General features: G+C 41.3%; 3 protein-coding genes and 1 long non-coding RNA gene across 9 annotated transcripts in view; 2 read left to right on the forward strand and 2 right to left on the reverse strand.

The window, feature by feature from the left end:
• The window catches only part of rcbtb2 (regulator of chromosome condensation (RCC1) and BTB (POZ) domain containing protein 2), a 28,726-nt gene extending 11,669 nt beyond the window's left edge, over positions 1-17,057 (reverse strand). The window contains exons 1-3 of one of the 4 annotated variants that reach the window (XM_010864357.5): positions 15,630-17,057; positions 2,033-2,170; positions 197-347 (exon numbers count right to left, since the gene is read on the reverse strand). In XM_010864357.5, coding sequence (XP_010862659.1) covers positions 197-347; positions 2,033-2,158 — 277 coding nt within the window. In that variant the 5' untranslated portion in view covers positions 2,159-2,170; positions 15,630-17,057. Of the gene's footprint in view, positions 1-196; positions 348-2,032; positions 2,171-3,254; positions 3,480-3,593; positions 3,685-15,629 lie in introns of those variants that run through there. The other 3 variants (XM_010864355.5, XM_010864356.5, XM_020046729.2) reach the window with 3 other exon arrangements.
• Positions 10,594-14,087, forward strand: cysltr2b (cysteinyl leukotriene receptor 2b). Of its 2 annotated transcripts, none has more exons than XM_010864354.3 (2): positions 10,594-10,751; positions 11,734-14,087. In XM_010864354.3, the coding sequence occupies exon 2, from the start codon at positions 11,828-11,830 to the stop codon at positions 12,869-12,871; it is 1,044 nt and encodes a 347-aa protein (XP_010862656.1). In that variant the 5' UTR covers positions 10,594-10,751; positions 11,734-11,827; the 3' UTR covers positions 12,872-14,087. The 2 variants fall into 2 exon arrangements, with proteins under 2 accessions (XP_010862656.1, XP_019902294.1); XM_020046735.2 differs by having other exon boundaries at positions 11,781-14,087.
• Positions 17,058-17,313: 256 nt separating the features above from the next.
• On the reverse strand, positions 17,314-21,155 carry LOC117594901. Its single transcript, XR_004576194.1, has 3 exons — positions 21,016-21,155; positions 18,251-18,282; positions 17,314-18,076 (listed from the first exon to the last, which is right to left on the reverse strand). It is a non-coding gene; the product is annotated as an uncharacterized LOC117594901 (long non-coding RNA).
• The window catches only part of fndc3a (fibronectin type III domain containing 3A), a 94,190-nt gene continuing 86,464 nt past the window's right edge, over positions 19,833-27,558 (forward strand). Inside the window, exon 1 of one of the 2 annotated variants that reach the window (XM_029119395.2) lies at positions 19,833-20,215. The gene's annotated coding sequence lies outside the window, so the exon portion shown is untranslated. Of the gene's footprint in view, positions 20,216-20,616; positions 20,737-27,558 lie in introns of those variants that run through there. The other variant, XM_029119396.2, reaches the window with a different exon arrangement.

The raw sequence follows: 27,558 nt of genomic DNA on the forward strand, positions 1-27,558 counted from the left end.
ATCTCGTCTCACCAAACACCACGCAGACGTTTCATCTCGTCTCACCAAACACCACGCAGACGTTTCATCTCGTCTCACCAAACACCACGCAGACGTTTCATCTCGTCTCACCAAACACCACGCAGACGTTTCATCTCACCAAACACCACACAGACCGTCTCATCTCACCAAACACCACACAGACGTTTCATCTCACCAGCAGTAGCGATGACCACATGGGGGCCGGTCCCGTAGCTCAAAGAGACGATCTTCTTCCCACAAAGCACGTCAATCCTGCGCGGCTCTATGGTACTCTGGAGGTCCCCCAGACCCAAACAACCACTACAGTTTGTGCCCAGGGCAAACACCTACACAACAACCAGGTTGATATTATTATTAACCACTTTAATAGGTGCTCAGGGCAAACACCTACACAACAACCAGGTTGATATTATTATTAATCACTTTAATAGGTGCTCAGGACAAACACCTACACAACAACCAGGATGATATTATTATTAACCACTTTAATAGGTGCTCAGGGCAAACACCTACACAACAACCAGGTTGATATTATTATTAACCACTTTAATAGGTGCTCAGGGCAAACACCTACACAACAACCAGGATGATATTATTATTAACCACTTTAATAGGTGCTCAGGGCAAACACAACGAGGGCCTTCCAAAATGGTATCCTATTTCCCTACCAGGTGCACTAAGTTTGAGGAGGGCTCATAAGGACACCCATTGATTTTGATGACTTAAAATTATAGTAGAAGTATTTATCACAAATGATTCTGATAGTGTCATTTCCATGGCAACCATCCAGGATCTTTCCTCTCTCTAAGAGAGATTATAGTATGTATGGAAATATCTCAGTTGACACTGGAAGAGCTTAGAATGTTTATTCTAGGTGCCACCATAAAAACCGACTGACAGTTTTATGTTAACGCAGTGTCAGTGTGAAACCATTCTCTGTCGGGGGGGGCTTTGGGGTCTCAACATGCAACATGACTGGTAAGTTGACATAAAAGGGTCGGAATTCAGATCACAACAAAGATCACCTTGGTCACGGACAACCAATCATCAGACTCATGAATTTCACCAAGTACCAGGGCTATTTTAACCAAAAACCTGGTTACCACTGTCAAGAATGGAAGAGCGCATTCTGTGTGTAGACCAAAGGATATAGAAATATTACATAGGGAGGACTGGGGTACGTTCCCTTTCAATGTTCTCCAATGTCATAGAACCAATTATAGTCAAATGTTCAGTGTCTTTATCCTCAGAACGGAAGGGTTTACCAACAATATAAAACCAGACTTTCATTTAATTGAGAAATACATGAATGTGTAATTTTTGTTGATACCCCAGCCAGCTAAAAACAATATTCTACATCTTGAAAAAAATATAGTTTACCTTTATTGTTCACATTATAGAGGCTATTTTTCTATTATTACTTAATTGTGCAAAAAGTTAACCTGTTTAGAAATCATGCAATATATATTCTCACCTAGCCCCAGTCTATTTGCTGGACCTAGCCCCAGTCTATTTGCTGGACCTAGCCCCAGTCTATTTGCTGGACCTAGCCCCAGTCTATTTGCTGGACCTAGCCCCAGTCTATTTGCTGGACCTAGCCCCAGTCTATTTGCTGGACCTAGCCCCAGTCTATTTGCTGGACCTAATCAGTAAAAGAGTAACATTAATTTAGGATGAGTCGGGCATAAAAAGGAGTTTCCCAACTCCTCAGTTATTATACACATCATAGACCAAACGGCCACAAGAATGGGTGAAAATATTGGCATTTGGTAATCCGGTAGTGAAGCATCTGGTGTAAAGTTACTACTGCAGCATGTGTTTGAATCTGGCATACTGCTCTTTTACATCATTCCCCACTGTCAGAAGTCATGCACTAAATAGAGTCAATAGTGAAATTCGACACACAGCCCCTGGTTTGAAGTTGGACAGGGCAGAGTGGAGTGACACACGTGCCCCAGTCACCGAGTGTCCCCACCCCTGGGATGCCCCCCCATTCTAGAGTCATACATACCTCGTCATTGAGTGTGACATAAAGGGCTTCATTGCCAGCACTGCCAAACACACAGGCCTGTCGGATCAGACGCAGTTCCTCTGGAGGCAGAAGGGCAAACACTGGCCACTTCCCCACGTCCAGCATACTACCTCCCAGCTGGTGGAGAACACAAACACATGCACACACACACACTTACAAAAAATTGTGTCGGGGGTGGGGGGGGGGGGCATTAGCCTATCAGACAGCAGACCTATTTGTTACATCTGCATGCTCCACTAGGAAATTGGCAGTAAGACATGCTATGCACATCAGGATACCACTACTGAACTTCTGTACACACTCAGGTTTTAGACTGGCAATTCAGCACCATTAAAAATAACTTCACCTAACCCCACACTCAATAACCTAACTGTAACTTAACCCTAACCTCAAACCTAACACTTAACACCTAAACTTAACCCTAACTCTAAGTCTCATCCTAATCCTAAACTTAACCACAAGTAAGATAAAACCTCTTGTCAAAGTGAAGACCGGACGTATGTTTTGGCAGATAAGAAAACAGAAAGACAATTTAAGCACTTTCCAAGAAGCAGAAATCTGTGACTGCTGTCAGAAAAGCCATATTATATAACATTCATAAGAGATGTGATAATTTAGTTTCTTGAGTTGATTTTCAGTTTCTTAGTAGCCAGATATCGGTTTGATGATACTAAACTGAGAAACCAGTAGCTACATTTCAACAACACTGAGGTGGTTGACTTGTACCTGCTCATCTCAGGCCTATTCTTGTTTACTGTCAATTGCTATTAGCTAATCTTATTATAAACGGTATTTATTAAACAGACGGGAATTTCAACTTCATCAGACCAGCTAATTTAGCTAGTAAAAGATGCAAGAAACTGGGTAAGGGGTACTTAGCTTGTAACTCGTTTGACAAGCTACCTTAGCTAACGTTAGCCCTCTAACTCAGCTGAAATTGTCAATAATTGAACGTTCCCAAACTAGTTATATGCCACAATGTCTTGCATGTTCATAAATATTCCCAATGTTACTAGATAACGGGGCATACACTAATAACACACTAACGTGAAATAGCTTAGGTACTGACAATCAGCGTAACGGTTTATTATTGGATAGGAGCAGTCACTAATAACATGCACAACCGATAAGGAGGTGCACTACACAGTATGCTTTCAAGAGAGCTGGCTAACTAGCTAATACGATACGTAGACTAGCTTACCCCTGCTTTGGTGTGCTATTCGTCAACAACGTAGTCTTATCGGACGACAACCTAACATTTTGAAAGTGCACAATTTGTAGAACGAATCACATCTCAGTAACACAAGGAGGAACTATCAAACCATGCAAATACAGTACAGATAATTATTTCTTTATCTGGTAAGCTAGCGGAAGCAAGCAGAATCCAACACCAGTGTTAGTGGAGACATGAACGTGGCCACGCCCCCTCGTAGAGTACAAAATACGTGTTCAAACCAGTCTCATAGTTTGTGTTATTTTCTGGCGTAGTCTATAACCACAAACACTTGTTTCATTCAATATATTGTTTTAACAGCCTCACCTGTTATAAATACACACTTGACTGTCACAACACATTATTTGCCATTATAAGTATAGCTAAAGCGTTGACATTAACGCCATCAAACTACACATCCTACCTACTGTACGTCACTTTTACCATCTGCCTTAACTTTCGCCAGTTAGCACACGTTTTTGCTATAGCTTTTCAAATCTCGATATTTTATAAAACCAAAAACTATTTTTTGACTATTTTTTGACGTTAATTTAAGTTTAGGCTGAAATATGAGTCTAGTGTTTGGCAGTTTGTTGGCTACTTGACTGTCCTGTCTCGTATTAGTGGAACAGTGGCAGACCGTTGTCAAGCAATTTCATGTATTATTGTATGGCATATACAATGTATTCCACAGCTAATGCAGCTGAATCTACTTGTCAACTAATTATCAACTAGCCAGTGATTGGCTCCTTCGGGTGAACTAATTTAAAGCTACAACAAAACTGTGAGCTTGATAGTTGTCCTCCAGGGGAGGTTTACCACTCAGTATAATAATTTGCGGTTGTCTGTCATCGCCCTTGGGCCAAGTCGTCTAATCTGCATTAGAACCTAATCATCTTCCATTTACAGACATTCCATTGGTTGGATCCTATTCACATGTTGGAGTGCTAAAAGTTCAAAGTAGTGCTCCTGGGTATCACTGACGTGCCACTAGGCCAATGGGGTGTGCAGGAGGAACAGTGAAGTGATCCTGTGGTTTCTCTGGAACAAAACAAAAAAGGCAGTTGGTCTGGGCCCGTTCAAATAATATGCTGAAGATTGTGTGCCCTGAAGTGGAAACCAAATGCTTCTCATGATAATCTTTCAACCCCACGTCGCTCTATTTAGGCCTCAGAACACCATGAAATACATGTTCTTGCTATGACAAAAGCAAATTAATTTGGTTGAGGAAGCTCCATTTGACTAGGCCTATTCTAATTCCTGACACATAGAGACAGCAAGTTGCTGTATGCAGTGTTCTAGACAAATCCAGAAGCAATTTGAAAAATTGGGAAAGGACCATGGGAAAGCTACGCAAACATGCTTTTTCTTAAGTAGCTTTCCACTGACATGACGGTGGATCTAGCTATGGGCATGTACCTGGAGAAGCATTAGTCATTTATTTTGTTGTCCCAAAGAAAACTCATCTTGTGAACAAATTAAGAAATGGGCACATTAAAAAATATATAATGAAGCCATGTGGGGAAAGTAGCCAGTTTAAAAAACAATTCTGAAAAATTCTTCAAGAAGCTTGGAATACTCTTGATCACTACATAAACACGACAGCGTACCAAACTGAAATGCTTCCGCTTTGCATTCTACAGGAGGCCACACACAATTCCGGAAATCTCAGGTGCCTTAAGACTTATAAGGCTGGTTAGCCACTGTACCACTGTACATTTTGCATAATTACTGCCATTGCTTCCGCATACAGGTACAGAACCAGACTTTTGTCTGTGGGGCTCCAAACGTTACTGGGATCTTTTGAGTGCACCATTTTCAGTTCCTTACATTTGCCATGAACACGCTCAGTCACTTTTGGGAGAAGGGGGAAGCGGGTTAGCCTGTCTGTAGTGTAATCGACCTTCCATGTAATCAGCTAAGTATGTACTCATTTCCTGCACAACAACCCCACCAATAAGTAAATAAACGTCATTCAGATGTCAGAATATGTAAATTGCTCAAAATTACTTAAATATAAAAACAGACAACTGTCTTTACAAAGTCACATAATTTGTTGAACTTAGCTAGCCCCTAGATGTGCTCTATATTAATTTAAAAAACTTTTTTTCATGCTTGTTGTATTGAGACCACCCCTACCAGAAAATTAGAAGGGTCAGCAGCCACAGGGAAAACTGAAAATAAATTACAAAATACAAAACACATTTACCAATCCTACTGCAAACACATTTTCACCTGCAAGATTGTTTTGAAAGGTCCCAAGTATGTTGGGAAGATAGCAGACATGTCACCAGTGCCTCTGGTAACGTCAAACATTCCAGGGGAATGTTTCAACAAGAAAAGCTCTGGAATTGTTTCAATGAAAACAGACAAACAGAAACCTCTGTATGTTTTTTTTAAAAGTACATACCATTCAAATTTGGGATCACTTAGAAAGGTACCTGTTTTTGAAAGACATTTTTTGACCATTAAAATAACATCCAATTTATGCAGTGTAGACATTGTTAATGTTCTAAATGACTATAGTAGCTGAAACGGCAGATTTTTTATGAAATATCTACCCAGGTGTACAGAGGCCCATTATCAACAACCATCACACTCCAGTGTTCCAAAGGCATGTTGTGTTTGCTAATCCAAGTTTATAATTTGAAAAGGCTAACTGATCATTACAAAACCCTTTAGCAAATATGTTAGCATAGCTGAAAACTGTTGTGATGATTAAAGAAGCAAAAACCTGCCATTATTTAGAGTAGTTCAGTATCTAGAGCATCAGCAGTTGTGGGTTCGATTACAGGCTCAATATGGCCAGAAACGAAGTTTCTTCTGAAACTTGTTCTGAGAAATGAAGGCTATTCTATGGGAGAAACTGCTAAGAAACTGAAAATCGATGTGTGCTATTCCCTTCACAAAACAGAGCAAATTGTCTCTTAGCCGAATAGAAAGAGTGGGAGGCCCAGGTGCCCAACTGAGCAAGAAGGCAAATACATTAGTGTCCAGCTGGAGAAACTAGCACCTCACGGGTCCGCAACTGGCAGCTTTATTAAATAGCTCCCACGAAACACCAGTCACAACATCAATAGTGAAGAGGAAACACCGGGATGCTGGCCTTCTAGGCAGAGTTGCAAAGAAAAAGCCATATATCAGACTGGCCAATAAAAAGAAATGATTAAGATGGTCAAAAGAACACAGACACTGGACAGAGGAAGATTGGTAAAAAGTGTTATAGCTAGGTTTGTGAGACACATTTGTGAGACACAGACCAAATAAAATGATACGCTTGTCAAGCATGATGGAGGCAATGTGATGGTTTGGGGGTGTTTTGGTGGTGGTAAAGTGGTAGAGTTGTACAGGGTTAAAGGGATCTGGAAGAAGGAAGGCTATCACTCCATTTTGCAATGCCATGCCATACCCTGAGGTGAAATCTCTTCAAATGACCTCAACAAATTGACCAATGGAATGCCAAAGGTCTGCAAGGCTGTGGTTGTATGTGTGAGAGAGTACATTTGTCCCAGGTGAATTTTCTGTCTAGCAAATAAAACATTTACTAGTTGTCAACATCATGTATTTAAACTAGTGCTGTCAAACAATTAAAATAATTAATCGTGATTAATGCATAATCTTCTGTAGTTAATCGCAATTAATCGTAATTTTAGAATGTGTTCAAATTTTGCCATTAATACACACTTTTATGTTTAAAAAGCAGTGTATTATGTAAAATACATATTGTGTTTTATTGCAAACCATGGTCAGTGCTCGACTTGGAATTAAATAAATGCAAGTTGTCACAGCCCTTAATTTAGTTCAATATACATGCAATGTCAGTCTATAATTTACCACAATAACTGGCTGCATCTAAATGTAGCCCATGTAAATCTAAATAGAAGGTTGCTGGTCTATGATCCCGTAGTTCTACCATCTCATACTGTTCTCTTAATTAATGCACCAAGGACAATAACTGCTACATTAGGCTACTGTATAAAACACATATCAGCCCCTCTTATCTGGACAGCTACATGGTGTGCAGGCATTTAACCCATTGAATTACACACCTAAACTGGTCAAGGTATTGTCCTTTGATGTTTAGGCTGAAATGTGGTTAGAATGGGGTTCAGGTGGGGTCCTGTAAACATTAGATTTCCTGAAATATTATGGTTAGCCACAACCAAAAACTTGTCTCTATTATTAGTATTATTGTCTCTAATACGTGTCTCTATTATTATTATTATTTTCTCTAATACATGTCTATATTAATATTATTATTGTCTCTATTATTATTATTAATTGATCTAATACATGTCTCTATTATTATTATTATTGTCTCTAATACATGTCTCTATTATTATTATTGTCTCTAATACGTGTCTCTGTTATTATTATTATTGTCTCTAATACGTGTCTCTATTAAATGATTCCCAAATTCAACCAAATGCATGAAGTAGGCTACTTGAATAGGCAAAGACATAAGGTAGTCATGGTGGCTAGAGATGTCATTTACAAACATTAATCAGGGGAGATCTGTAATTCATGCAGGGAAAATATATTGTTTGTTACTTCCACTATTAAAATATGCTTTGGTGGAAATATTAATGCTTAGCTTTGATTAGAAAAAAACATTAAATAATGACAACTTACCATGCTACAAGCAGAGTGTTAGCAGGTGGATTCACACAACACAGCGCCTCGGAGCCAGTCGTTAAGGGAGACACAGTTAGCATTCCGGTTTGATGGGTTTTTGGTGGTGAGATGGGTGCGGGACACAAGGAGAGATACAGTATTCCAATTTCCTCACATGCATTGTACTAACTAATGCGTTTTAAGCCTATTGTTGTTAAACTAGTGCTGAGTAAACATAATTCACAAAAGGAATGCCTATGAATATATTGAAAAAAAATGATATATTGAAAAATAATGCCTGTGAAGCACTGAGGTCAAGTCAACTCCCAAGTTAACGGTAAACAAAAAATGCATGCGATCTTGACAGCTCCCACTAAAGTCAGCCTCTTACTATGGATGGCTCTGAGGCTCAAATATGAAAAAATGCTAAACGCATTTTGTATTGATCGCAAATGTTAACGTGTTAACTTACACAGCACTAGTTTAAATATTATAAATGTATAACAGTCTTCAATTGAACTAAATGCCTGATTTGCAACTGTTTCACACTAATACACACTCCAATTCACACACACACAAAAACGTGAACACTATCACACAGACCAACACAGTCTCTCACACTGATAATTTCAAACCCGCACAAACACCCAGAGTGAAGTGTTTCCTTTTACAGGACATATCCTATGAATGTAATCATTAAAATTAGATTTTATGCCAATACAAAAAACATCATCAGTGTCACTTGAATGGCCCTGTTTTAGCCCAACACAGTGGGTTAGGGAACACCTGCTTTACAGGCCCCATCAGGCCTCCACATCACATAACACTGGCCCCATCAGTCCTGCACATCCCATAACACTGGCCCCATCAGTCCTGCACATCACATAACACTGGCCCCATCAGTCCTGCACATCCCATAACACTGGCCCCATCAGTCCTGCACATCACATAACACTGGCCCCATCAGTCCTGCACATCCCATAACACTGGCCCCATCAGTCCTGCACATCCCATAACACTGGCCCCATCAGTCCTGCACATCACATAACAATGGCCCCAACAGTCTTGCACATCACATAACACTGGCCCCAACAGTCCTGCACATCCCATAACACTGGCCCCATCAGTCCTGCACATCCCATAACACTGGCCCCATCAGTCCTGCACATCCCATAACACTGGCCCCAACAGTCCTGCACATCACATAACACTGGCCCCAACAGTCTTGCACATCACATAACACTGGCCCCATCAGTCCTGCACATCACATTACACTGGCCCCATCAGTCCTGCACATCACATAACACAGGACCCATCAGGCCTGCACATCATATAACACTGGCCCCGTCATGCATCCACAACACATAACACTGGCCCCATCAGTCCTGCACATCCCATAACACTGGCCCCATCAGTCCTGCACATCCCATAACACTGGCCCCATCAGTCCTGCACATCCCATAACACTGGCCCCAACAGTCCTGCACATCACATAACACTGGCCCCAACAGTCTTGCACATCACATAACACTGGCCCCATCAGTCCTGCACATCACATTACACTGGCCCCATCAGTCCTGCACATCACATAACACAGGACCCATCAGGCCTGCACATCATATAACACTGGCCCCGTCATGCATCCACAACACATAACACTGGCCCCATCAGTCCTGCACATCACATAACACTGGCCCCATCAGGCCTCCACATCAAATAACACTGGACCCATCAGGCCTGCACATCACATAACACTGGCCCCATCAGTCCTGCACATCATATAACACTGGCCCCATCAGGCCTCCACATCAAATAACACAGGACCCATCAGGCCTGCACATCATATAACACTGGCCCTGTCATGCATCCACAACACATAACTCTGGCCCCATCAGGCCTGCACATCACATAACACAGGACCCATCAGGCCTCCACATCACACAGGACCCATCAGGCCTGCACATCACACAGGACCCATCAGGCCTGCACATCACATGATGCTGGCTTGTGAAGTGATGTGTACTTCAGAATGAAATCAAGCCGAAGTAAGCTAATCGAATGTTGACAATCTTCATTCCCCCACAAACTGCACTCATTTCAGCAGATGACCAGCTCAGCCATTTGAAGTGGAAAGACCTTTTCTGTAGCTCCTGGTGTAAACAGATTTTATTTGTTTGTAAAAGAAATGCATGTTAATTACCTTTGTCTAGCACCAGTTTAGATAGTAAAATCCCAGCTATCAAAAAAATCCTAAACAATCTACCTGTGAAATAGGATGCTGGGAATATGATTATGATCAGTGTGGTTTTTATGGGACTATTGTGCTCTACTCATAACAGCTTATTACCCATAACTGCCTATTAACAACAAACTTTGTGTTAGTTTCACTTCGGTTAAAACCGGAAAAGTCACAATGAAAAGGTAACACTAGGTAATTAACACTAGTTTTTTTTTTAATATAATTGATAATTGAGTAATTTGAACAGCTGCAACCAGTTTCCGTCACCCTGTTTCCTACCAAACACATCAGTACATTGAATGCCAGTATGCCAGTGTCCATATAAGCAATGAGCATGGCACAGTCTTGCGTTCAATGAGGCTCCATTAACTATAGGAATGTAAACATCTCAGGACAGAGATGCTGTTCTAGCATTACTTTCAGCCATAAAAGGAATGAGGTGCAGTCCATTTCCTTGGAAAGACCAACATGAAGGGGTGTGGTTGAACAAAAAATGCAAGTGTTAGCGTACAAACAACCTGGGAAACTGGAAGTTTCTCAGCAGTACTCAGCTCTGTCTGCTCCTCTCTGTAACGTCCTCTGGTATCTCCTGCAGAACACTGAGGATCCTTCTTTGTTTTGAGTAATCACAGGTAGGTACATATTCAATTATATCAGAGTTTTGTTTTGAGACTTACTGTTATATTCTTAGGAGTTGGACAGTCCAAACACTTTATTGCTTTTTGTCATTGGTACATGTGCTCTGAAAGAAAGGGCTTAGACCTGGGTCTGTTCCAATTTGCATTTGCAACAGAATTTGTGCAGTGCCCTCAAACTCAGCTTGGGAACTTGAAGCCAGCCCCAAACGTATCAACTTTTAAATCCAGGTTAAAAACATTTCTCTTTTCACGTGCCTCTGACTGAGCACTTAAACTTAACCACATTGTTCAGTCTTACAGCTTTTACAGCTTCCTATGTTTTGACCCCGTTTCTATTCTATTTCTATCTTATTATTCTGTTTTCTTATTATGATGTTGTTTTCATCTGAGTATTTGTGTTTTTGCTATTGTATTTCTATATTTTTTCTTTTTCTTTTTAAAGCAAATTGAATTTCTTTGATGTTTGAATTGTGCTTTATAATTACAGTTAACTCTCTTGCTTAATGGCAGAATGACTGACAGGAAAGGTTTCACCTTCAACATGAATTTAGAAAGACAGGGTTTGAATGACTCGTACCAAAAAAGCTTTCAACTGGAGCTTTCATTACAGTAACGGTTGTATTTCACCGTTAGGCGATACTCTCTGTAGACATTCACAGTACTCTACCCCCCCGAACCATTCTGGACCAGCTAATACTAACCCCCCACCTTAACCACCTTGGACTAGATAATACTACCCCCCAACCATAAACCACCCTGGACTAACTACAACTGGTCTTGTTTGGTAAGAGACGAGGACAAAAGTTGTGTAATCATTAATATTCAGTTTTGTAAACGTTAGAGACAGTATCCTAAACATACTTTTGTATGTTTTTGCTTGTCCAATCTCTCCTTCTGTGCTTAACCAAGTATTCTTTATTTTTATGACCCTATATTTCTTTCTCTCTCCTTCTCTGTCTCTTGAGTTCTACCTCAGTCCTTCCCCCTCTCTCTCTTTCTATCTATCTGCCTCCATCTCTCTAGCCCCCACTCCGTATGTCTTTCTGTGTTTTAGGAATGAATGTTCCATAATGAATCGATCAGTCAACATGGAAGACAAGTGTTCCATCAGCACATTCAAACGCAGCGTCTACCCAGCCACCTACCTGACCATCTTCACCCTCGGCCTCATCTTCAACCTCATCTCCCTGTGGTTCTTCGTCAGTGTGTGGAGGAGTAAGAAGGGCCTGACGCCGGTGAACCTGTACATGATGAACCTGCTCCTGTCGGACCTGATGCTGGTGTGTTCCCTGCCTCTCAGGGCATCCTACTACATCCACAACTTCAACTGGGTGTTCGGAGACACCGCCTGTCGCATCATGTCCTACGTCTTCTACACGAACATGTACGGCACCATCTACTTCCTGATGGTGCTGAGCATAGTACGCTACATCGCCATCACCCAGCCTTTCCGGTACAAGAGCATGCAGGGCGGACGGAGCTCCTGGCTGGTGTGCCTGTTGGTCTGGATGCTGGTGTCGCTGGCCTCCATCCCCATGCTGACCTCGGGGACCGTCATGGACGTGAATAACAGAACCCGGTGCCTGGAGTTGAACCCGGAGTACAACTCCACCAACCTCCGCACACTTGCCGTGGCCAATCACGCCGCCCTGCTGCTGGGCTTCATCATTCCCTTCACCATCATCACCATCTGCTATGTATTCGTGGTGCACAACCTGCTGCGGCTGAGGAGAAAAGAGGGGGCGATGTCCAACTACAAGAGGTCCATGTCCCTGGTCATAATCGTCCTGGTGATCTTCCTGGTGTGCTACATGCCGTACCACATCACGCGTACCATCCACCTGGAGGCTGAGGGCCAGATCAAGGGGGACGATTGTGGCTACATTGTGTCTGTGCGTAAAGCAGCTGTGATCACTCTGTGCCTGGCAGCGGGGAACAGCTGTCTGGATCCGCTGCTATACTTCTTTGTCGGGGAGAACTTTAGGGTCTTCTACATGGGTGTTAATAAGCGGAGAGCGGCAAAGACAATACATTTGATTGAGAGGAAAGCGCTGCGTGGGTTGTCAGAGCAACAGCAACTACAGGCACCGAACGCATCCAATCTGGATAGTTAGCAGAGGTCAGACACTGGCGGTAAAATGAGAGCATGTCTGAATGTTAAACGTCTTACGTTCAGAGTTACAATGGCATGCCTTTCCCACAGAAGACTTTTCTGACAAATATAAAGCCAATATATTTACAGTATTGACACACTTTCTAAAGAGCCATTTTTGTACATTCCAAACAAAATAATGTGTACTGAATGCAATAAGACTACTATATAGGACTGTCATAAACATTATATTGTTTGTTCATTAATTACCTCTGTTTGTAAGATCGGTTTGAGGAGGACAGGCTCCCACAATTCTCATAGGATTTACGTGCCTTGTGTGGAAAAATCCAGTTCTTTTAATTTAGAAATGTGCCTTTTACCTAAACAAACCTCTACCTATATACAAACGCAAGCACTTGGTGTCCGTTTAGTATTGAAATCAAGAACACAAAATGAATACCGCGGAAAAACCATGTCACTGTAAAATGGACATTCCACTCAACTAGGATGGGCCAACTCCTACGAGAGGATTATTAGGATGTATTTTTGGAGAAAAAAAATTACCCTTTTTAACTGTCAAATCTGAGCCCAAACTTGTAGAGCAGGTTGTTGGCATGCACCTGCAAGCGCTGACAAATACAGGGGTTTTCAAAAGGTAGAAGCTATTAGGGGTGTGCGATATAATAAATGTGGGGTTTGATCCGATACCAAGTAATACAGAGCCAGAACAAAGCGAAACTGCGCAGAAATCCACATGGCAACACAGATCGACGTAGCACGGTTAAGCCGACTGTATGTTTAGTTACATGCTGAACAAAAACAACAAAAAAAGAGAAAAATAATTAAATACAATTTTTAAAAAAAGTTACATGCTATACTGGGTAATGAATAGACTTGGAAAGTGAGGTTCGGGAAGTAAAACATCCATTGTTTTGAGCCATGGAGATTTTAAAAATGAAGGATTCCTATATCACTGTGCAACGTAGACATTCTGTTCTTTCTTAAGAGGGTGAAACTATTCGTAGTGGCAATCGGTTGTGTAAGTTTCAAATTTCGTGTTTTACCTTCAGTTCCGTTTTTTCTAAGAGCCCCAAAACTACACTAACCACAAGCCTTAGCTCCAAAGTGGTAGCTAATTCAGCTAATTTCGTCCAGTGGTTTTGAGAATGTCCGGAAATATTTGGACACCATCATTTTGTCTCTGTTAGCCACCACAATGGATTTTAAATGAAAAACCGAGACGCAATTGAAGTGCAGACTTTCACCTTTAATTCAAGGGGTTGAACCAAAATATTGTATTAAACGTTTAGGAATTGCAACCATTTTCATACACAGTCCCTTTATTTCAGGGGCTCAAATGTAATAAATGTTTGTTCGTGGGTCTTTATGTCTTAGGTTTAGTCATCAGCTAGTGAAACGCATGCTCGATCGTGTTGAGATCAGGTGATTGACTCAGCCATTGCAGAATATTTCACTTCTTTGCCTTAAACTCCTGGGTTGCTTTTCCAGTTTGTTTTGGGTCACTGTCCATCTGTAAAGTGAAGCGCCATCCAATCATCTGAATTTGACTTAGTCTGATCAGACAGTATATCCCTATACACTTCAGAATTCATCTGGCTGCTTCTGCCTTCTGTCACATCATCAGTAAACACCAGAGACCAAGTGCCATTTGTAGCCATGCATGCCCATGCCATCACACTGCCTCCCCCGTGTTTTGCAGATGATGTGGTATGCTTCGGATCATGAGCCGTTCCAAGCCTTCTCCATTCTTTTTTCTTCCCATCATTCTGGTACAGGTTGATCTTAGTTTCATCTGTCCAAAGAATGCTTTTCCAGAACTGGGCTGGCTTTGTTACAAGTTTTTTTGCAAAGTCTAATCTGGCCTTTCTATACTTGAGGCTTATGAATGGTTTGCACCTTGTGGTGAACCTACTGTATTTGCTCTCTTGAAATCTTCTCTTTATGGTAGAGTTGGATAATGATATGCCTACCTCCTGGAGAGTGTTCTTCACTTGGCTGGATGTTTTGAAGGGGTTTGTCTTAACCATGGAAAGGATCCTACGATCATCCACAACTGTTGACTTCTGTGGATGTCCAGGCCTTTTTGTGTTACAGAGCTCACCAGTGTGTTGATCTGGCCACTCCTAATGTTACTACTATCTCTCAGATGGATTTTTTTTTTTGCAGCCTAAAAGTTGGCCTGTTTCACTTGCATTGAGAGCTTCTTTGAACGCATGTTGTGGGTTCACAGCAACAGCTTCCAAATGTGAATGCCACACCTGCAATCAACTCCAGACCTTTTACCCTCTTAACTGATGAAGAAATAACAAAGGAATAGCCCAGACCTGTCCATGAAACAGCTTTTGAGCTTGTCCAATTACTTTTGGTCCCTTCAAAAGGAGGGGGCTATATATTAAAAAGCTATAATTCCTAAACCCTTCCTCAAATGTGGATGTGAATAACCTCAAATTAAAGCTGATTGACTGCACTTTAAGCCCATATTCATTATTTAACTGTTAACTTGAATATATTTAGGTAAACAGACAAAATTACCAAACTTGCGTCAGTGTCGAATTATTTCCAGAGCTAACTGTACATACTGCATACTATATAGCTAGTAACCAGTGCTTAATTTGTAAACCGGGGGGTCACGCAACACATTTGGGCACGCAAGAAAAATGGATCTGGTTGGCAAATCGACGCAAATAATACACTGCAGCGCAAATAACGAACCACAAAATGTTTTTCCCACTCACTCTCCGAAAGGTACACAATCTTACCCTTTACTTTTCCCCAATATTTCAACATTTTGCCATCGTGATTTCCGAGCTTTGAAGGTGATAGCTCACTTGATAGCTTCGTGAACTGATTGATCATTGTAAACATTCACAACCGGTGCCTTTTCTGAAAAGTCTATGGTAAAAATTAATGAGTCACATGACCCATGGAACCAAGATGGCGAAATATAGGCTGTTCTACTTTCCATGGCTATATACAGTACAGTACACATTCAAATGAGGTCAGGAAGTGAAACATAAAAAGCGTATAATTTGATGTATAAAAATTTGACGATGGCTAGACAGTACCTCTCATCGTCGTTAAGATCCCTTTTGTGATTCAACTCAGTGATTCAGGCTCAAGTCAGGCAATTGGGTTGCAGATAATGTGCTGCAGACTTGTATAGCAATGATACATGTTTCCCATTCTTTGGTGATACTTATTACACCTGCTTTAGTCCATATACATTCAGTAACAATCTGGATTTTGCTTTGCACATCCTTTCATTTTTATTTCATACAATTCCTTCTTTAAGACCTTTATTTTCATTCCTTCCCCCAATGTGATCATGTCCAATTTATTCCAAAGAATCATGATAACCCCCCGCTCCACACACACACACACACACACACACCTCATTATCACCAGAAAGTCACATGGATCAAGACGTGTTAGGGCAAGCTCACTGCCTGCTTGCTCAACTCACACATTTCACAGTCTCTAGCTAGCAGTCGCTGGGACCTTCCTAGCGGGCAATACAAAAAAGACTAGTTTCCTCCTCTTTTTCCCTTACCAAGTGAGACCAGGGTGATTTAAGCTGGAAAGAATGGAACTGCTAGTGTATAAAGCGATTAGCCTATAAGGAGATTACAAGTCAATGCAAACTGATAGACGGACCGGTGAGAAAGTTAAAAAGGGGAATATGTCAGGCACTCTGATTCATTTTGTAGAAAAATACTATTTCAAACATTAACTTAATACATTAACTGCAGATGTTTACTGGTCATTTTTGCTTGTGTTCATGCTAGGAGTACAGTAAAAATCATACACATTTCCCCTTTAGTCTCTCACTAGGGTTCATCCTGGGTCCCACTGCAGTATTGGACCATTAAGTATTGGACCACAGGGCCGGTTCACTGTAACAAGATTGGATGGGTCTTAAAAGATTCCAACACATCCTACATCAGTTTGCAACCAAACGTGTCCAGCTCTGGAACCAACCTGAGAAAGACTCTGACAAACATTTTAACACACTCAAAAATAGAACTCGATGGACACATCTTGGATACGCTGCGGGACACCTGCTCAGGGGACACACCCTGTGGGGGACATGCTGATGGACACATGCTGGGGGACACCTGCTGGTGGACACCTGCTGGGGGACACCTGCTGGGGGACATGTTCTGGGGGACACACGCTGGTGGACGCATGCTGGGGGACACATGCTGGGGGACACCTGCTGGTGGACACCTGCTGGGGGACACCTGCTGGGGGACATGTTCTGGGGGACACACGCTGGTGGACGCATGCTGGGGGACACATGCTGGGGGACACATGCTGGGGGACACCTGCAGGGGGACATGTTCTGGGGGACACACGCTGGTGGACGCATGCTGGGGGACACATGCTGGGGGACACACGCTGGTGGACGCATGCTGGGGGACATGTTATGGGGGACACCTGCTGGGGGACATGTTGGGGGACACCTGCTGGGGGACATGTTGGGGGAAACCTTCTGCCTCAAATGACATGGTCCACCTTAACACACATTGACCCTTCAGATAATTTGACTCTTCTCAAAAGTAAGAAATTGTTCCCATTTAATGAAGCTAATATGTCTCCTTGATGTTTGTTTACCTCCATTATGCCAAATGGAACCAGATCTTCAGTGTTAAATAATGGGACATATTCATTAAAATGTATGAAACTGCCTAAAAAATCACCAAAAAAAATCCACATTTGTTTCTCACAAGCCAAGAGGATGCCTCTTTCAATAGCAGAGTTAGCATGTTGCGTCCTAGGCCTAGTGTACTTGATGTAATTATATCAACAAAGAACATAGAGATTTGAGTATGTTAAATTACTTTGCCATTATTTACAGCAACAAAAAGCTAAATAAACATGTCTCACAAATACATTAATGTATACCTTCAACTTCCCAAATGAAGATATTAATGAAGATGTAAAAAGGTTAGCAGCGAAAGAGGTAAAAGACCACTGAAAAGACAATTCAACAATGGAAACATTAAAGCTAAAGTGCAACAGTGACCATCCAAATGATGCTATTAGGTATTTTATTTGTATTACAATCTGACATTGAATAGGAACCTGATGATGTTTGAAACCTGACTATGCTGGTCCAAAACCTGTGATGTAAAAATGACATGACATATTCAGACACATTTGAAACAGATCATTTTTCTTGTTCTCCTCGGACACGGTATAGGGCCTGTGAAAGATGAGTTTCTGTTCATTGACTTTTGACAGGTGTAAAGTAACAAACCACAGCTATTTAAAAATACTTGTTTTCCTGGGTGTGTGTACAATATGATTTACATTTCTGACAATTTTATATTCACTCTGCTACATTAACTACATTCGATACGAAAGAACAAAATATTACCTTTATTTGTCTGGGTGACTTTCCCAATGATCCTGGAGATAAACAAAAAAACATGTCTTGAATAACTATGCCACAGAGCTGACTATTTGCGAGGTGTCAATATAGCATATCGACATTATATAATGTAGTCATGCATTAACTTAAGTTTGAATATTTCGTTACACATCATTAACCATAGTGTTAAACTGATTGACGTTTCTTATTGAGTTTACCTCCACCACTGTGAACTGTATGACTTTTGCCACTGGCTGTTTTAAAAGCTTATTAGCCATTCGTGAATTACATTGATACAATAACTACTGTATCAATATAGGTGACGATAAAGGAATTTTACGTCAAGTGAAAAGACGAGAGAATCGTGTAGCCAACGAAGTGTTTGATTATCCTGAAGACATAATTCGAAGATCCACCAGAAATAGTAGCAATATAACAGTAAACTAGTGATGAGCGTTCTTCTAGCGGCAGGATATTATGCTAGCAGCGCTAACTCAGATTTTCTTTTTCAAAATAAAAGCCATCATTGAACTATATAAGGCGATATAGTTAACAATCTAGTCTGTCAATCTAGTCTGCCATTTATATGTTTAATGTGTATTCCAATGTTGTTCTTGTCTGCTTTTTTTTTACATTCTAGATTGTTAACTATATTGCCACATACATTTCAATTATGGCTTTTATTGTGATAATGAAAACCTGAGTGCTGCCAGCATAATATCCTGCCGCTAGAAGAACGCCAATGAAGCCTCGTTTGGCCGTCACTACTGTGAAGTTTCATTTTAGGCTTCCCATAGCTGCATAAGGTTGTAGCCAGCGAAGTGTTTTCTATTCTGAACAAATCCTCTTTTACCACTGGCCATTTTAACAGCTAATTAGCCATTTGTGAATGACATTGAGTATCTATCAATATATAAGTGACGATAAATGACTTTTTTGTCAAGTGAAGACGAGAGAATCGTGTAGGCAGCGACGTGTTTGTCTATCCTGAACAAATCCTAATATCCACCAGAACAGTTTTATTTTAAGCTTCCTATTACGTAGCTACATAAAATTATAACCAGGGAAGTTTTTGTCTGCCCTGAGCATTAGGCACAATGTCTTAACTGTCACGGGATTCGAACGCGGGACTTGGTAGTCGGTAGCCCACGTCTCTAACCACTACGCAATTTAACAAAAGGTAATTAACCAATCAGGGACGGATCGACTCAGTCTGTCAGTCAGTTAGTAAGAGATTCGCTCTTCTAGGCCGGCTCCGCTTACGCGGTCCGGATAAAATGGGGCGAGATGCTGGTTTGTCTAGGTTCAGATCCTTTTTAATTAGCCTCCTGCGCCCTCTTTTGGTTGAATTATTTAAAGCAATTACATAAAAGCTTATATCAACCACAACCACCCATATTATGAAATGTTGCTAGGTGTTTGTATCGAGTATATGTCAAATATTATAATGTTTGACATGTGGCGCAAATTGAATGACATAGGAAATATCTATTGGATTGATTTCTTTATTGAAAGATTGTGGTATAGTATTCATGGGATGTGTGCAATGGAGATGTAAATGCTGCGCATGCGTACCAAGATTTGTGTACATTTTGAGCGAGAGACGATGGCGTCTGTCCAATCAGTTAAACAACCTCGTCCAAGTCTCATATGCACGGAACAGGGTTAACGATTAGGAAAGTGTCTAGAATAGTTGGTACTTTAGCATTTTAGGAGAGATAACGTTTAGAAACACTTAATGATCCCAATCTTTAGATTAACTAACAATATTTTAAGACGTTACTCGCTGGCTAGTTACTGTAAACTAGCTGGGTAAGCTTTCCAGCTGTCAAGCTAGCTCGTAGTCTGCAGCTATAGGTGCTTGACTATTCTAGCGAAGTATCTTTGACGATTGATCTCTAGGTTTCATCCTCACATTGGGGGATTGTTAAAGTTACATTGCTGTCGCCGAGCAAGAAACTGCTGACTGTGGTGAGTATGATGATTTATTCAGTGCGTTTATGTGGAGATGGCTAATTAGCTGTTAAATAACGTTAGCTAGGTAGCTAACTTCAACTTACTAAGGCAGCAAGCTATTGTAGCCATCTCACCCGTCTTGTGACGTGTAACGAGAGCTAAGTGATAACGTTTTTCCATAAACCTAACTGGTAGGCTAAGTTGGGCAATACTCGAAGAGTCAAAGCTTCGCACGAGTACAGATGTTTAATTTAGCTATTTACTTACAAACTACTGCAGTAAGGTGTAATCTAGGCCCTGTAATGCTTAAATTATTACTGACATAGCTAGCTAGCTACCTTTATATATTAAAGGGCCTATAGCTAACGTTAGTAGCTACAAGACCTGTAACTATCTGATTTGATGATTGTGTCGACAAGGCAGTTCGTTCAAGTTATTGTTTAATTGTTACAGTTACGTTCAAGTTTTAGCTCGATGACCAACGTTAGCTTGCGACCTGACTGGAAATAGCAGCCAGTACAATGTGATAGTTGTAGGTAAGCACAGCGATTTTCTTTTCCTACCCCATAATACTACAGATCTACTTCCCATTTCTGGAAAACCGAAAATCATAGGAGAAGGAACATATAGAGACGTTTACAGAATTCTCTTGTAATAACTGAAGCTCATTGTATGCAACTATAATATTTTCAACAATCAGGGAAATACGAAGGCAGTGGAGTCCTAGTAAATACTCTAAGCCACGTAGCTGTTCTCTTCCTGGGTCTGTTTGTATATGTTGAATAGCATATGTCTCAACTCTGCCACTTACTTACATGCTTACTATGGATTTTGAGTCTGTTTGCTTGACCTCTGTGCGCAGCCTGGTTGGGGATTTTAATCGTTCCTACATGTAGTTGTTTTTCATCAACTAATCAGTTGACGTGGCTATGTTGATAGCAGTCATTATACTGCTCAGAGATGGTCCTATTGAACCTTGTTCTAACGGACGGATTTGCTGAAGGTTTTCTAACTCCAGTCCATCTAGTTACATTTTTACCTGATTGCTTCGAGCCACTAACATGAAATGAAGTATAAGTTGAGGCCAAGGCACCCCCTGTTAGCAAGCGTCTCATTAGTAGAGGTGTTCTAGAATCAATTACACTTTCATGCTCATGATCTCCGAGAGAGCACTGATCCTAGATCAGCCCTTCTACTCAGGCTAGATTCAGCGTCAGCTATACCCTAGAGTCAGGGTGTCGGAACAGGTGCCCTTCACAGCTGTTGAGTGTTCTGAGGATGGCAGTTGGGCTGTTTATAACCACTTGGAACTGAAAAACAGAACTTTCATAACTATTTGGGTTTGTTTCACTCCTGTGTGGAGAGGCTGAAATGTGAGCGAGGATTTGTTGTTTCACCTACATTTTAAATGTTTTTCCCTCTCCGGTGCATGTTGAAGTTGTGTAATATTTTTGCATTTGGATGACTAGCAGACATTTTTCCTAGGTGTTGTTGCTTAGGAAGGCTTCTTTTTGGCCTCATGACTCAGAGTTTCCTCAAAGCTTAGCTCTCATTACCTGCTTTCCAAATGGAGCCCTATTTCGTATTCATTACACTGCTTTTGACCTGGGGAATCAAGTGTCATTAGGCATGCATGGAAGTGGGTGAAGAAATGCTGTTTAAATTAAACAATATATTTCCATAGATTTTTTTTTTCTGAATAAGTTTCAGCTGAAATTAAATAATATATGTAATGATTTTAAATAGCCCAGTCTAACTTCTAGCCTTGAATCATTAGTCTGATAAAAATGTCTGTTTTCGTTGCTAAATATTTTCACTTTGGGTTTAAATGGTTATTGTTGTAGGTTGTTATTCAACAGTTTTGCTACAGTCTGCCACTCATTGGTTGAATATAGGCTTAGACCTAGGGATTTAACAATTCTGTATTATGCTTAAAAGTTTGTAATACAAGGCATAGGTTGGCAGGAGTCTATCCGATCCAAATGTAGCCTGAATCAGACAGAAGCTGCCAACAGCCCAGCTTGTTCCCTAACATTTTTCCTCTTGAATGAATTTCCCCCCTCTGATCTTTTTTGCTGAAATGATGCTTCCACTCTTTTAGTAGCCTATCAAACTTTCCATGTAAATGCATATGCTAGTCATTGATCTCCAAGTCAGATAACTGCTCACACAGTGCTGTAGAAAATGGAAAATTGCTCATGAATGGCAATGCCCTGTTGTATTTTCCTGCCCTGTTGTATTTTCCTGCCCTGTTGTATTTTCCTGCCCTGTTGTATTTTCCTGGCCAAGTGGCCGCTGAAGGGGAGATTGCCCAACTTTCTGCTTTTCGATTGCCAGGTTCACAATAGTTTTTTTTTACCTCAAAGAGTTTGTGATTATATATTTTTTTATTTGAACTAAGTGAAGTTGTCGTTATCTTATATGAATGAGGTCAGTCTTTTACAAGCTGTACAGGAGGTCTCTGATTGGAATGGAATACTGTGATGTCACAGGTCAATAGAAGACAGCTTACTTTCCTAATTTTCAAAATGGTGTGAACATGTTATTTATCTCAGAGTTCTTGCTACTTTTTTGGTCATTAACGTATATTTTGATTTTAAGTTGAGAAATGTGTTGATGTAACAAATTGTAGAATATCAAACTAAAATGCTTTGATTCATCCCACAAATCCAGGCTGAATCAAACCTAATCCTTATGCATTCTAAGATCCTTCCTGTGTTGATCAAAGCACATTTCTATTTAATCATTCTCCAAAGAAGAGATGCCTTAACATCGGTCCCTCGCCAACCTGTTTCCTTAATCCTGGGGGTGAGAATCAAGAGTGCTCGCCAGGTTTAACCAGATAACAAACTGTTCTGTACAGGTTTAACCAGATAACATACTGTTCTATACAGGTTTAACAAGATAACATACTGTTCTGTACAGGTTTAACCAGATAACATACTGTTCTGTACAGGTTTAACCAGATAAACTGTGGCCCAGAGCAATTGCTTCCAAGAGGGGTAATGGGCTTTTCCCCCCCAAAATCAGTCTGCATTGAAATCATGGAATATAGGGTCCTTGGGTGTCATACAAACAAGATTGTTTTCAATTAGAACTGTCTTTTGTGTTCAGATTGTTTTTACAAGGTTTGTGAAGAGCTTTTCTACTTTGAACCATGTTTCAGAGAAGTTGGGACGGGCATGTTTTCCACTGTGTTCCATCACCTCTTCTTTTAACAACACTCTGCATTGGGAACTGAGGAGACCAATTGTGGTAGATCACGGCCATCCAATATTGGTTTTCGGCTTTGTCCTTTGCGTACCGAGATTCTCTGAATCTTTTAATGATATTATGTAGCATAGATGATGAGCTCCCCAAACTCTTTGCAATTTTACGTAGAGAAATGTTATTCTTAAATTGTTGCACTATTTGCCTGAAGTCTTTCGCAGTGGTGAACTCCTCCCAATCTTTAGTTCTTTCCGTTTCTTTCTCCCTGTTGCCAAATAACCTGGGCTAATTAGTTGGGAGATGTTTCACCAAGTTTTTTCTTATAGCGTTTCCATTCTTTTGTTGCCCCTGTCATCTGGCATCAAATTAAAAGTGGGCATACATTTTTCAAGAAAGAATAACATTTCTGTTTCAACATTTGGTACTTTGTCTTTGTACTATTTTCTATTGAATATAGGGTTTTAATGATTTGCAGTTCATTGTATTCTGTTTTTCTTTACATTTTACACAGCAGCCCAACTTTTTTGGAAATGGGGTTGTAGATACCTTATTTCTAAATGTAAAATATTCCCTAATTCACTTCCAAAATATACTTTTAGGGTGCAGTATTTTAATGTGCTAGAAAAGTAGTGTGTTTGTGTGCTTTCCTCTAGAACAGTAATGTGTTTACGCGCTGTCCTCTGGTAACGGTAGTGTGTTTATGCGCTGTCCTCTGGTAACGGTAGTGTGTTTATGCGCTGTCCTCTGGTAACGGTAGTGTGTTTACGCGCTGTCCTCTGGTTACGGTAGTGTGTTTACGCGCTGTCCTCTGGTTACGGTAGTGTGTTTACGCGCTGTCCTCTGGTTACGGTAGTGTGTTTACGCGCTGTCCTCTGGTTACGGTAGTGTGTTTACGCGCTGTCCTCTGGTAACGGTAGTGTGTTTACGCGCTGTCCTCTGGTTACGGTAGTGTGTTTATGCGCTGTCCTCTGGTAACGGTAGTGTGTTTACGCGCTGTCCTCTGGTAACGGTAGTGTGTTTACGCGCTGTCCTCTGGTAACGGTAGTGTGTTTACGCGCTGTCCTCTGGTTACGGTAGTGTGTTTACGCGCTGTCCTCTGGTAACGGTAGTGTGTTTACGCACTGTCCTCTGGTAACGGTAGTGTGTTTACGGTAGTGGCTGCCAGACTTGAAGCAGCTTCTATCAATCAAATCATAACAGGGCTTTTCTTGAATGAAGAAGGTACAAAGCTAAGCTAGTCAGCTATGTGCTATTGGATTATGTTAAATGGGCCGTATGTCGGATTTCTACTTTACTACTAGCATACATGCAAGCATAAATGACCAGAAGACATCTGCAGTAAATGTTTAAAGTTAATTTTAGAATTTTTACTGTTTCTATTAAATTGTTTGGTGTGCATAAGTGAGAAATTCCCCTTTTAAACGTCCTCTTTGTGGACACTCGCAGTACTGTGTTAACCTCCCTGGACTAGAGAGTACTTCGGTCTGGTTCGGTAAGGGAAGAGGTTGGCGCGACAAGGCAGGTCTAGATACAGGATTCTACACAGCGCCCCTTTAATTCAGTATACACACACACACACCCTACTCAATACTCATTATGCATGTATACACACACACACACACACACACACACACACCCTACTCGATACTCATTATGCATGTACACACACACACACACACCCTACTCAATACTCATTATGCATGTACACACACACACACACACACACACACACACACACCCTACTCGATACTCATTATGCATGTACACACACACACACACACACCCTACTCGATACTCATTATGCATGTACACACACACACACACACACCCTACTCAATACTCATTATGCATGTATACACACACACACACACACACACACACACACACCCTACTCGATACTCATTATGCATGTATACACACACACACACACACACACACACACACACCCTACTCGATACTCATTATGCATGTATACACACACACACACACACACACACACACACCCTACTCGATACTCATTATGCATGTACACACACACACACACACACACACACACACACCCTACTCGATACTCATTATGCATGTACACACACACACACACACACACACACACACACCCTACTCGATACTCATTATGCATGTACACACACACACACACACACACACACACACCCTACTCGATACTCATTATGCATGTACACACACACACACACACACACACCCTACTCGATACTCATTATGCATGTATACACACACACACACACACACACACACACACACACACACACACACACCCTACTCGATACTCATTATGCATGTATACACACACACACACACACACACACACACACACACCCTACTCGATACTCATTATGCATGTACACACACACACACACACACACACACACACACCCTACTCGATACTCATTATGCATGTATACACACACACACACACACACACACACACACACACACACACACACACACACACACACACACCCTACTCGATACTCATTATGCATGTATACACACACACACACACACACACACACACACACACACACACACACACACACACCCTACTCGATACTCATTATGCATGTATACACACACACACACACACACACACACACACACACACACACACACACACACACACACACACACACACACACACACACACACCCTACTCGATACTCATTATGCATGTATACACACACACACACACACACACACACACACACACCCTACTCGATACTCATTATGCATGTATACACACACACACACACACACACACCCTACTCGATACTCATTATGCATGTATACACACACACACACACACCCCTACTCGATACTCATTATGCATGTATACACACACACACACACACACACACACACACACCCTACTCGATACTCATTATGCATGTATACACACACACACACACACACACACACACACACACACACACACACACACACACACACCCTACTCGATACTCATTATGCATGTATACACACACACACACACACACACACACACACCCTACTCGATACTCATTATGCATGTATACACACACACACACACACACACACACACACCCTACTCGATACTCATTATGCATGTATACACACACACACACACACACACACACACACACACACACACACACACACACCCTACTCGATACTCATTATGCATGTATACACACACACACACACACACCCTACTCGATACTCATTATGCATGTATACACACACACACACACACACACACACACACACCCTACTCGATACTCATTATGCATGTATACACACACACACACACACACACACACACACACCCAACTCGATACTCATTATGCATGTATACACACACACACACACACACACACACACACACCCTACTCGATACTCATTATGCATGTATACACACACACACACACACACACACACCCTACTCGATACTCATTATGCATGTATACACACACACACACACACACACACACACACACACACACACACCCTACTCGATACTCATTATGCATGTATACACACACACACACACACACACACACACACACACACACACACACCCTACTCGATACTCATTATGCATGTATACACACACACACACACACACACACACACACACACCCTACTCGATACTCATTATGCATGTATACACACACACACACACACACACACACACCCTACTCGATACTCATTATGCATGTATACACACACACACACACACACACACACACACACACCCTACTCGATACTCATTATGCATGTATACACACACACACACACACACACACACACACACACACACACACACACCCTACTCGATACTCATTATGCATGTATACACACACACACACACACACACACACACACACACACACACACACACACACACACACACACACACACACACACACACACCCTACTCGATACTCATTATGCATGTATACACACACACACACACACACACACACCCTACTCGATACTCATTATGCATGTATACACACACACACACACACACACACACACCCTACTCGATACTCATTATGCATGTATACACACACACACACACACACACACACACCCTACTCGATACTCATTATGCATGTATACACACACAC

Source organism: Esox lucius, chromosome 1, assembly GCF_011004845.1.
Source record: "Esox lucius isolate fEsoLuc1 chromosome 1, fEsoLuc1.pri, whole genome shotgun sequence".
NCBI lineage: Eukaryota > Metazoa > Chordata > Actinopteri > Esociformes > Esocidae > Esox > Esox lucius.

Bases quoted from the DNA above. Each gene is read 5' to 3' on its own strand.
- cysltr2b (XM_010864354.3), top strand. From the start codon at position 11,828: ATGAATCGATCAGTCAACATGGAAGACAAGTGTTCCATCAGCACATTC.